The 13,091-nt window shown below is 40.3% G+C and overlaps 2 protein-coding genes across 2 annotated transcripts; one reads left to right on the top strand and one right to left on the bottom strand.

The window, feature by feature from the left end:
- Positions 1-1,666: 1,666 nt before the first annotated feature.
- On the bottom strand, positions 1,667-12,567 carry LOC110096304 (UDP-glycosyltransferase 88B1). Its single transcript, XM_020822182.2, has 2 exons — positions 11,771-12,567; positions 1,667-2,591 (listed from the first exon to the last, which is right to left on the bottom strand). Exons 1-2 carry the CDS (start codon positions 12,440-12,442, stop codon positions 1,824-1,826), a joined length of 1,440 nt encoding a protein of 479 aa, XP_020677841.1. The 5' UTR covers positions 12,443-12,567; the 3' UTR covers positions 1,667-1,823.
- Positions 8,797-11,763, top strand: LOC110096305. The gene is made up of 4 exons (XM_020822184.2): positions 8,797-9,516; positions 9,592-9,718; positions 10,160-10,264; positions 10,333-11,763. Exons 1-4 carry the CDS (start codon positions 9,053-9,055, stop codon positions 10,552-10,554), a joined length of 918 nt encoding a protein of 305 aa, XP_020677843.1. The 5' UTR covers positions 8,797-9,052; the 3' UTR covers positions 10,555-11,763.
- Positions 12,568-13,091: the final 524 nt, after the last annotated feature.

The following is a 13,091-nucleotide window of genomic DNA, read 5'->3' as shown; positions in this document are numbered from 1 at the left end:
CCGAGCAAATACCTAGCAATACCGAGCAAATCCCTAGCAATACCGAGCAAATACCTAGCAATACTGAGCAAATACTGAGTTGTACCGAGTTTTTTTCTAGCAATACCGAGCAAATACCTTGCAATACCGAGCAAATCCCTAGCAATACCGAGCAAATCATGAGCAAATACTGAGTTGTACCGAGTTATAAAAAACTCGGTACAACTCGGTATTTGCATGATATTGGTCTTCACATAGCGGTATTTCTCATTTTTACAAAGCAATACCTAGCAAATACCGAGCAATACTGAGAAAATCGCGAACATAGCATTCCCGGGTTCCGCTCCGGGTCAAGTCGTCGGGCCGCGACGTTTAGAGTAAGAGCACATGGCGACATGTTATTGGCGGCTGAACGTAGCTCTGCGTCCGGTCAGAGGACGTAATAATTGTTCCACCCTAATGCCCTATTCCTATTATTGTCCCAGCTCGTAACAACCGCCATTGAATTTATGTTAAATTTATTTTACTTTAAATCAAACATAAAAAAAATAAGTTTTCACATACATAACACTTGAAACTAGTGTAAATACATATTTAATATCTAAACTTTTATATTTATTGATATACCATCTAAAAAATACTTTTTCATCTATTCTAACGTCAGTTTAAGCCACTGCCATAAATCCATATCAGCGACTGTCTTCAACTCCCCGCCATGGCTACGGCCTTTGCTCTCGATGAGCTTCTTTGTTCAATGCAAGCTACACGCCGACGTTCACTAGAACGAGTGCAACATGTATTGCCTTGACTGTATGAACGACGCTCTCTGCTCTCGCTCGTCTTCCTTGTCCAATGGAATAAAAAGACCAATTTTGGGTATGGCGGCGACGCCGCCGGTGGTGAATTAATCGGTCGTAACAAATGATACTAGAATGAAGCTATTATGAGATCGGCGTCAACAACAGTAACAGTATCTCCATCTCTTTGTACTTGGCAGCATTGAACAATATATCAAGCAAGTACTTCTCATCGTCTTCACCCACGCAGCTTTTTCATGGCCTCTTTTTCCGAAATATTTCTCTCCATCAACTCATCTAAATCATCTTGCACCTGCATAATCCCCTTTTTGAAGCCCTGCAAATCGAAAAAGTGAAAAAACACAATGAAATCTGCCAAGTAGAGTGATCCCATAAGCTCTGCCACCCCTTTCACGACTTTCCTCGCCCCCTTGCTATCTCCTGCGAATGCCATTCCGGCCATCATTCAGGCGACGATGCTCGTCGTCATCCTTATGAGCTCTTTACTCATATCAACAAATTCTGCCGCGGTGGACTCTGCCGCAAGAGTTCGAAGCAGGGCACGGAGCTCACGACGGTGGATGTGAGCGAGACATTCGATAGTGCGAGTGGAGAGGAGCTCCGACATGCATAGCTTTTTCATGAAGCGCCAATAAGGTTCGTAAGGAGCGAAGGCAAAGCCGGAAGAGTCATAGGCGAAGTGGCGGGAAGCGGCGCAGTGGGGATAGTCGCCGTGAGAGGTCAAGAAACACATAATGTTTGACGGGCTTAAGCAGAGTGTTAGAATAGATGAAAATGATGTTTTAGGTGATATATCCGTAAATATAAAAGTTTAAGTGTTGAATATGTATTTACACTAGTTTTAAGTGTTATGTATAAGATCAGTTACATTTTTTTCTACACTAATGCAAATAATTTTAAAATGTTTCAAATATAATAAGTTTAATGCAAATCACAAAGCCCCTTAGCCAATCCATATAAAGTAGAGATTTATTGCAGAGCCTAGATAATTCAAGTAGCGCCAAGATAACTATCGTCTAACGGTCTCTACCGTCTTCCCGCTTTCCATTTGCTCACAAGATCCTTAACCGCCACACTAGATGAGCCCCCATCCGCCATTGCCGCCTCAGCCGCGAGCCTCAGTATCTCCATCCGTCCCCTCACCTCTCTCCCCCACTCCGCCTCAACCACCCCCTTCACCCTCTCCTCCACCTCCGCCGCCTCCACCGCCCCGCTCTCATACCCCCTCATCTCCACCGCCAGCCCCATCTCCACCAACATCAGCTTATTCATCCTCTGCTCCGCATAAAGCGGCCATGCCACCATCGCCACCCCTCCAACGATCGCCTCAAGCACCGAGTTCCACCCGCAGTGCGTCACAAATCCTCCGACTGCCCCGTGTCTTAGCACCTCTGCCTGCGGCGCCCATGACTTAACCACCAGCCCTCTTTCCCCTGTCCTGTCTAGAAACCCTTCAGGTAGCAGCGCTTCAAGTTCTGGCTCCAGCGGCGCCTCCGTCAGCTTTGCGCTCTCACCTCCGCCGGGCGCTAGTGCCGCTACGGGGTTTGGAGGGCTTCTTACCACCCAGAGGAATTTTTGCTGGCTTTTTTCAAGTCCAATGGCGATCTCGTGGAGCTGCTTAGCAGAGAAGGCGCCGAGACTTCCAAAGCAGAGGAAGACGACGCTCTGTTGAGGTTGTTTGTCGAGCCAGTCGAGGCAGTCGTGGCGGAGCTTTGGTTGGATGGCTATCAACGGACCGACGCAGTGCACCGGCGGTGCCTTCTTGCCGGGGACTGCAAGGCCGCCGGCGATTGCCTGATAGGAAATATCAAGAATATCTATTAGAAAGGAAATAACATGGAGAAAGCTTGTATCTGCATATTCTGAAATAAATTACACAATGTGGAGATAAATTATTTAATTTATTTTAAAATTAATATAATATTAATTTTAATATTTTTTAAACTCTTCATAATATAATTTTTACTCGAATATTTTGATATAATTTTTATTTGAATCTAAAAATATGACATGAAGTTAAATCTTGTTTGGTTTTACCTCTTCTACACATTATAGATGGAATGAAGTTAAAAAAGGTTGATATAAAGGAAATAATAAAGATACTGAGGAAAAAGAATTAATGAAAAATATCACTTTTCATTTTTTTTTTCACCTCAAGTATAAATAATGTTGTATTTATATTAACTTCAACCTATTTATTATGTATACATGATTTTGTAAGAGTACTAATATATTATTAAAAAAATTATCTTCACGGAGCATGAATCTTGAAGCAAATTCGAATATAAAATTTTAAAATTAAATCTAGAGCTATATGAACTCCAATTTAAGCAAGCTTATAGTCAAATTGAATATCTCAAGGAGATGAACCCAATGACAACAAAATCGGTCTAATTCGAATCCAAATTGACCCAAATAGAGATGCCGAAGCCTATTTGGAAGTTTCTGAACATTAAAAGGATAACCAAATGATGTTTAAATATGACATGCTTATAGTCGAATCGAGTGGCTCAACGACACGAATCCAAAGAACCCAATATCCCTGAATTTTGATATTATTAAGACACTCAAATGCTTGATAAACAATCAATGATTGAGGGATTTGATATCGACCGTCCATTGAAACACTCATAATGTTTTCTTGATCTTCTCCCTATTTACTAGTCATGTCATCTAAAAAAAAGCTATAAATAGACCCCTCATTATTCACAAAAGGAATAGGAAGATGTGAAAAATGAAGGATCACTTTTGCATTCTCAAGCTTGCACTGCCTGACCGCCTATTGCTACCAGACTTCCTTCCAGCCATTGTCTTTCTGACCAACATTACTCGCCGACAACCATCATTCGACTACTGTCCTTCCAACCACCGTCACTCGCTAACTACGGTCCTTTCGAGGAACATTGCCTGACTACGATCCTTCCGACTATCGTCGTCTGTTGACTATGTTCCTTTCTGTGAGACCTCGTTCCCTTACTGTTCCTCTCTGATTTGGATTTTTCCTCTCAGGATCGTCCAGGACGATTGGAAATCGTCCAGGCCGATCGGCACTGTAGAAAATATCGGCCTGAGAATAGTTCTGGGAGTCGTCCAGGCCGATCGTTTTTGGTCTGATCGTCCTGGGACGATCTGGCGATCGGCCGGGCCGATCCGACTAATGATAAATGAAAATCTGATCGTTTTGAGGAGAGAGAAAATCATTTTAAATAAAAATATCTGATTTGAGGAGAGAGAAAGAGAAGGGAAAAAGAGGAAAACCTGGTTTTGGAGGTCGCGGAGCGCTTTTCGTCCGACGCTGCTGTTGGGAAAAGTGAAGATCTCGTGGTAAGGACTCCGAACCCTATTTCTGTTTTCAAAGATATTGAGTTTTGACCGAGTTATGATTTGTTTTGTGTTTTCGTAGTCGACTTTTCGACGTGATTTGGATTTGGCACAACTTTCACCGCACAACTTTTGATATGTTATAGATATGATTATTGCACACGATTTGACTGTATTCTACGAAGATTTTACCGGTCGGAATTGATTCTACGCGATTTTAATCGAATAGAAAATTATCGGGACTTGATTTGATTTGATTTCTATAGGGCAATAGTCTTGTATTGATGTTATCGATATTCTATTGTAATTTGGAAGAATTTGGAAATTGTGCCTTTTTGCAGGATTTTTGTGTAAATTTGACCGACTGCCGTTACGCTGCCCGATTTTCGTATGATTTCCGAATTTTCTGGAATTGATAGATTGAATTGATATGTGCATGACTATTGATATGATTGTCCTAGATTTCTTTATTATTGTTTATTGCATCGATTATTGCATTGATTGATTGTTACTGAAAGACAAGTGGGAACATGGTTGAACGTTGGTTGGAGATAGACTTGACCTGTACAGGATGGTGGGCCGACGGGCTTTCCTTTAAATCATAGATCATGGATCATGGATCATGGAGGGAGTTATAAGGAGTTTTATACGCCGACGGGCGGCCGACGGGCAAAAGAGTGACGACTCTTATTAATGGAACCAACGTATAGACATCTACAACAGCAATACGGATTCTACAACAGCAACATAGCCAGCGTTTGTACTTGTCTAGTAAGACCATTGAATGATATGCATCGATTTATTGATTTCCGATTGGATTTATCGAATTGATTTCTTATCGTACGGATTCATTGATTTCATTGATTAATCATTGAGCATTGATACTACTTGATTATTGATATTGGATCATTGAGCATTGATACTACTTGATTATTGATATTGATATGGACATGGACGGCATAGATTCATAGACTCATGGATACCATTGATTCTTCATCGATTTGACTTGCTGCTGCTATTGTTTTATCGTATTTCTTTAGAGATTGATTTACCGACTTGATACTAGAGATTTGCTTTGATACGATAGATTGGTTCGATACGATTGATTTGACTGATCGACGGATTCTCTTGAGATTTCACGTATCGATTTATTGAGTTGATTTATCGATTCGTCTGCCGCTGCATTGACTGGTTTTATTGACTACTGGATTTCCGTATTGCATAGATTCATTGACCATTGACTGATATAGATTTGATTAACTTGATTTTATATTGACCTGCATATTGATAGCATCGCCGTGCTTTGATTTCAGTTGTAGGCTTTGGTGACCTGCTGGGCTTTGTAAGCTCATTATATGTGGTTTAAATTTTCAGGTCCGAGCAAGACAACTGGAATGGAGTTCGATCAGAATGTCAGACGAATCCTTTCACTATTTGATTCTGGGGCATCACACTTTCGACCACCGTCGCCTATTTACGGTCCTTCCAACCACCGTTTCCCTACTACCATTCTTCTAACCAACATCGTTTGGCTATGATCCTTTCGACTACCATCGCCAGACTATGATCCTTTTGACAACCGTCGCCAGACTATGGTCCTTCAGACCACCGTTGCTCGACTACGATACTTTTGACCATTGTCGCACAACTATAATCCTTATAATTACCGTTGCCCGACTACGGTTATTCTGACAACTATCGCCCACCAACTACGATCCTTCCGACCACTGTTGCTTGCAAACTACGATCCTTCCGACCACTGTTGCTTGCCAACTACTGTCCTTTCGACCACCGTCGCCAGACTATAGTCTTTGCGATCACCGTCGCCCGACTACGGTCCTTCTGACCATCATCGCCCGACTACAATCCTTTCGACCACCATCTCCCAACTACGGTCCTTCCAACCACTATCGCCCGATAACTACGATCATTTCGACCACCATCGCCTGTCGACTATTGTTCTTTCAACCACCATCGCCGGACTACGTTTCCTCCGACCATCATCGCTTGACTACTATCCTTCCGATCACTGTTGCCTGATGGTACTTTCGACCACCATCATCTGACTACGAATTTTTCGACCACCATGACCCAATTATAATCCTTCCGACCACTGTGGCCCGATTATAATCCTCGCAACCACCATCACCCGACTACAGCCCTTCCGACCAACGTCACCTGATTACGATCCTTCCAACTACCATTGTCAAACTACGCTCCTTCTAACCAATATATCTAGCCAACTACCATCCTTTTGACCGCCATAGATAGCCAACTACGATCCCTCTAATCTCCATCATACTAATAAGTACTTTTTTCGAAGTTGTAATACTATTTGATGTAATTGCATTTGATTTTAAAGCATGATATTTGTATTTTTATTGATGTGTCAAATAACCTTATTTATTATAATGTTTAAGACTATTTTTATTTGATGCAATTCTTAGAGTAATGAAATTAAGTGTTATTAATTGTGATGATTCCATTTCATGTTATGATGCTTGTCAATTGTCATTGTGTTAACAAATTTAATGCACACCACACAAAATGGCTAAGGATATATATTATAATACTATTTTAAGGTTATAAATATACAATAGAATTTAGTGTACCCATACACATAGGATATTCAATATAAAAATATGTAGTACAAAATACCATCAAAATACTATAAAGTTTTAATAGATAAATTCACACATTCAATTGTATGTTTTCTTAATTTAATAATGATTTATATTTCACATATAATGATTGATGTAGCATCAAACTTAGAATACAATGTTAATGGAGCGAGGTGGTTAAGAGGTGTTGGAAGGGATCTCAATGAAGTGCTTAGAGACCGCGAGGAAGGTCCATGAAAAAGGGAAGAAAGAGCAACTTTATGGTTTGAACATTCATGGGGCTATGAGGAAATACATCTTTTATTTACAAGCAAGTATATTTTGACTCAAATGAAGTTTCAGTTACACTTTTCTAAATAAAAGAAATGGTGAGCATATTTATTAGAGCTAAAGGAGTAGAAACATGAGTAGAGCTTGTTGGACATGATAATCTGTGACTTTTGGCCACTTTATAAGATTCACATAAAAAAAGAAGCAGACAAAATGCATAAGGATGGATTGCTTTTATCTATGGTGTTATTGACAAGTTGATGAAGAATGCCATAGAGAGTTGGAGTTGAGGTTGGAATGGAACGTTGTGGGGGTATAGCTTTGTTGGTAGACCCAAAATGGAGACCTTCACGGCTGCGACCACGAAAGAGAGTTTGACTGTCCTCTATTTCCTTCATGATGAATTTAGAGGCATCAAGTAAGATAGAGAAATTATTGTCGGGGGGTTAGTTTGTGTATAGCAAGGAGATTGTGGGATAAAGAGAGAACGTGAAGGAGATTATGTAGAAATAGCTTACGGTGCAAGTCCAGGAGAGGCAAGATGTCTTGACCACTATGGTATATGGGTAGATAGTTGTCGCCAGCTATAGTGATGGAATCAATGCCTTTGTAAGGATGTAATTGTTGCAGATTGGTGGCATGCACTATCAAATGAGATGAGGCGGCTGAATCGAGCACCCATTCAATAGTTGAAGTTGGTTGAGGATTTGTAAGCAGAGCCTATAGTGCTTAGGAGCTGGTTAGAATATATTTTAAATTGCATCGGTGCCAATAGGATGCATCCATATGTCTGGTTTGTAACAGATTTGACAAGTTTGTTTCTGAGTGGTGGGAGGAACTGATCCAAGCTTGGCGGGTAGTGAAGGATTGGAGGAAGTTCCACGCCCTTGAGGAAAGCAAGACTCGTTGGGGTGGTAGGATCTTCCTTCTTGAGTTGTATAACACAAGACCTATTTGTTGGTTGCAGTCTTTTTTCCAGGGTAATTCATAGTTCGTGAGCAATATTAAGATTGAAAATATAAGGTAGAATCGAGGGAGATATGGTGGAGAAAAGGGCAGAGACAAAGTTCTGATCAATTAGATGCCATGGATGGTAATATTAAGTAGCTGAGATGGTGTCGGTGGAGGAAGGATTTGGCTCAGAAGGGAGAGTTTAGCTACCGATTAGATACTCTTCGAACCCATTTTCTAAAAAATGTTTGTAGACCTAATGTCTCTAGATTTAATTGTTTTCATTGTTCAGTTGAATGTTAACTATGAGCTTGATGTTAGACATGAGGAATTTGAGTGGAGAAGGTATGATGAATTCAGCTAGGGAAGTAGAGAGAGGAGCTGATTGTATGCCTAAGGGCTCTTGACTTGCCATAACGAAGATAGGAGATAATGGCTTTGGAGCTTAAAGCTTTGATACCAAGATAGAAGACTTGGACTATTTTTATAAATACATAGAGAAGTAGATGATTTAGTAATTAAGGATTTGTATGTTCATTCATCATGTGATTGCACTATTTTAGCATTCTTATATAGGAATGTAAAATATGGTTGATTTGAGTGTAGTGATGTCATTAGCAGTAGGTGGTGTGTGCCACATATGTGTGTGGAGTCAGACTACTATAGTAGTAGAGAGAGGAGGTCCTCTGTTGTTTGTTGTAACGATGCATGTGTGCTAACTATATATATATTAAAAGGAATAGTATTGTGAAATATTTTTTTATATAAAATAAAGTAGTCATTCACTATTATATATATATATATATATTTTAAAAGGAATAGTATTGTGAAATATTTTTTTATATAAAATAAAGTAGTCATTCACTATATCTTTATAAGTTTATTACATAAGAAAACACAGTTAATATTTTTTTTTTTAAATAATACACGGTTTCAAATTTTCATACTATGATTTTATCCGTTATTTATTTAAGCTGTGTTATTTAATATTATGTATTTATCTTATGTCACGACAGGAAAATATCTTATTACCGTCGGAATTTTCCGACGGATAAATATACGCCAGCAACGGTGACGGCACCACCGGCGAAAATGTTTGCCGGTGATTTTACGACGGCATTTTTGGCGGCTTATCTGTCGCTATGTTACCGGCGGCTAATACGTTGGTTTTGCGCTAGTGTTATAAATATAGTGGCGCATAATCCGCCGGTAATGACCGACGGATTTTCCGACGTATTTGGTGTCGGCATAACTAAAACACGACGAGATGATACAGGCGAAATTTCCGCCAATAAAATTACCGTCGGACAGTCCGCTGGAACAACGCCGGTAATTAACTTATATTGGGCGAACCCTAGCGCTGCCTTCTCATTTCCTCTGTTCGACTTTGCTACTTCGACGTTGTTCAACTTCGCTCCTTGGACGTTGTTCCTCCTTCGACACTGTTCGACTTCGCTCCTTCGATCTCAGCCCGCTACAACACCACCTCAGCCCGCTACAGCACCACCTCAGCCCACTACAGAGGGTCGCATATTGATTGAACCTGACGGTGACACGTAAGTACTAATCTTATTTCAGCCATGCAAATAAAATTGAAATAATATTTCTGACAACTAATATATTTCTTTCAGGTTTAATTCGTCAAAGCAGCCAACGTATAAAATACGTTACATAATACGGAGCAAATACGATACTCCTTATATTTCTTGGAAGAAAGTCTCGAAAGAAGTACGGGACATGTGGTTTAGAGAGTTTGAGGTTTGCTATTATATAAATTTTTTGTATTATATGTAATGTACATAAGCTAAGACAATCATTTATTTTTTATTGTATGTGTTTAAATATATAAAGTTTTTTGTTAGCTGCCACAACATAATGATAAAATCAGAATGAATTTTGAGAGGCGTGGCTCGACTCGCATGTGAGACATGTTTACTAATATTAGAAAGTCAGGCCAGCGACCACTCTGGATTGGTGAGTGTGTATGGGCAGAGTTGAGCAGTGCTTGTGGTAGCCCATATTATACCAGGAGGTAGGATCATAATAGACTGAACAGAGCTTCTTATGTTGGGAGCTTAGGTAGTTCCCTTCATACAGGAGGTTATGTTTCTCATACTAAGTATAGAAGACGTTTGGTAAGGTAATTTAAAATATTTAATAATTTACTTTAATTATAATACTAATATATTTTTCTCACAGAAAGAGGTGCTGGATAGAGAACCGACTCCTGTTGAATTGCATAGTCGTACCCACAAGCAGCAGGAGGAACAACAATGGGTTGACGAGCGAGCGAGGAAAGCTTATGTAAGTATATAAGTTTTATTTTTGTGATGTTATGTATAAAATGCGTAAATTTTTATTAACTTTCATAGGAGGAGTACACACGGCTTCGAGAGAGTCAAGCTGCAGCAGGTGAATGTCCTTCTGGTGGATCAGCAGAATATTTTGACTATCGCAATTGGTTGCAAGCGGTAGGAAGAATGCAACACAATAGAGTATACGGGTTAGGCTCGCAAGCCTATGCATATGAAGGGCAGACATTTAGTGGCTCCAGTTTTTCATCTAGTACACAGGAGTCTTTATATACCCAATAGATATCTTCCCTAACAACCGAGCGAGAATAGGTAAGGAAAGCACAAGCTGATTGGCAAATGCAAATACAGCAGCAGCAGCAGATGCATATGCAAGCTCAAATGTTAGAAGAAATGTGAAAGATGAGGGAGCATATGAGTAGTGGGAGGAGTACAACATCTGCTGAGGATGAAACTGAATCAGAGTAGATGTTATTTATCTATTTTACTGATGTGGACATCTATTTTTATTTCTTTTTTTGTCATTTTTATATATTTCTTGTTTGAACATCTTGTTTATGTTCATTGTGTACTTGTTTAGTTGTTTGTTGTTTGGACATGTTTAATTATGTATTTGGTGATGTTCTTGATCAGAAGTTGATGTATAAATGCATATTATGTTGTATTTTCTTTTATGCAGGTTTAATTATAGAAATCACTTTTCAAAGAGAGGAAGGTTTTTTTTTTCTTTCTGCTACAGGTTTCCGACGGATATTCTACTAGAAACCTATCTATAAGACGATATCACGAGGTTTCCGGAGGACATTTGTGACGGTTATTTCGCCGGTACTCTCCGACGGTAGTGATCCATCGGTTTGTTTCCGTCGGATTGTCCGCCGGCATTTTCGGCGCATTCTTTCCGCCGCAAATGCCGACAGAAAAGTCAACGGAAGATAAGGACCAAAATGTCACCGGGACATGCAAATATTCCGCCGGAAAAACCGTCAGAAAATAGTTCCGATGAAAAGAATAAGATGGAAAAAGTTTCCGACACATAATTTACCGTGGAAGGAATTTTCGTCGGAATTCCTCAGGAAACCTATATTTTCCGATGCATTTCGGTCTTTACCGACGGATTAAGGCCGCCGGTGATGATTGCTTTTCCTGTAGTGTGTATATCGTGCAATGTTGAATAAAAAATAGTGGTCACTACTATAACTCTACAAGCTTTATTCAATTGATTTCTTTTAATTTATATACATTATTTTTATTTAAAAATATAAAAAATTTTAATGCCATATCTAATGCCTAACCATAATATTTTCAATAATAGACAAGTCTCATGTTCATGTCGGTCATGTCATGTCCCCATGTCCATGCCCATGCCAATGCATCCTAGGCCATCCTCTAATGAAGCTAAACTCAACTAGAAGCTGTGTATAATCTCGATTAAAAAATTCCTTCAAGCTATACTAAAATCAACTTAAAAATAAGGGAAAATGATAATATATGCAATTGCCTGTAGAGGGCGGGGCTCCAGCGAGACGAAGGTGTTGACGATGATCCCATCAGCGTCTGGCATCCGGTTGAAGAGGGCGACAAAGCCTTTGTAAGCCTCATCGTCACGGTCCAGCATCGGAAGCGGCATGTCGCGTGCGGGGATGGGAGGAAGCCCTGGGAAGTGGAGAGGGGAGTCGCCAAGATCCTTAAAGCTTGTGGTGACCTTTGAGTGGAGAGCCGGGAGGTGGAGGAAGGCAGCGAGGCTAGCGGCGCTGCTTGTGAAGAAGATGTAGGAGGGTATAGCGAGCTCAGCAGCCACATCTAGTGCGATTGTGCAGAAGAAGTCAACTATGAGTGCGCGAACAGGGGAGGATTGGGAGAGAGAGGAGAGTAAAGAGAGGAGGTGAGGGTTGGAGAGGCGGAAAAGATCGAAGGCGTGAGCCTCGTGGTGAGGAGATGCGTTTGGGGGGAGGGAGACGGAAGGGAGGCGGTGGAAGGAGAGGAAGGGGTGAGCAGAGGACATGCGGGTCATGAAGGTTTCTGTGGAGCTGGCGGCGCCGGTGGTGTAGGTGGAGTTGACGGTGATAACGGCGACGGCAAAGCCGTGGGTAAGAAAAAGCTTGCCGAGCTCGACCATGGAGACGAGGTGGCCCATGGCGGGAAATGGGTAGAGCACCAGAGTTTCCTTCATTTCTGATTTCGTCGGTGGAAGGGGAGGTTGGGATTGGGGAGATTGAAGACTTGGTGATTAGAAAATCCGTACTTAGGCCCTATTTGAACATAGATAAAACTGTTTGCTATGTTTTCAGATTAAGACTTCATTTGAGGAGATATTATTATATGACAAGTTTTAATGAAAGATATGTTTGAGGAGTTATTTTTTATAAAATTTTTAGTTTAAGAAATTTGAACTAAAAAAACTATTTTAAGAAGCAGTAAGAAAGTCATACCAAACAAAGTCTAAGACTTCGTTTAGAACATGACAGCTTTTATACTGTTTTATGAAGTAGCTTTTTCAATTTAACACTGAATGTTTTAAAAATATACTTGAAATTTTAAGTTTCACATTTAAGACTTGTTGCATCCTGAAAAATTCTGGCGGCAGAGAAATATAAAGTTTAACATCTTAGCGTTGTACGAATATCCAACATCCAATCAGCTAAAAAGAGAGGGTGCAATATTTATAAGAGACACCAAGATTTTTACGCAGAAAATCCTGAAAAGAGGAAAAAGATAAGAAGGATCGTAGTCGGCGGGAGACGAAGGCCGGAAGGACTGTAGTTAGAAGGAGATGAAGGTCCGACATCATTTGGTGGCTTTGCAAAACTTCGACGTTTGTT

This window comes from Dendrobium catenatum, unplaced genomic scaffold, assembly GCF_001605985.2.
Source record: "Dendrobium catenatum unplaced genomic scaffold, ASM160598v2 fragScaff_scaffold_1560, whole genome shotgun sequence".
NCBI lineage: Eukaryota > Viridiplantae > Streptophyta > Magnoliopsida > Asparagales > Orchidaceae > Dendrobium > Dendrobium catenatum.
The sequence above is the reverse complement of the archived record's forward strand: the minus strand, read 5'-3'. Positions and strand labels throughout refer to the sequence as shown.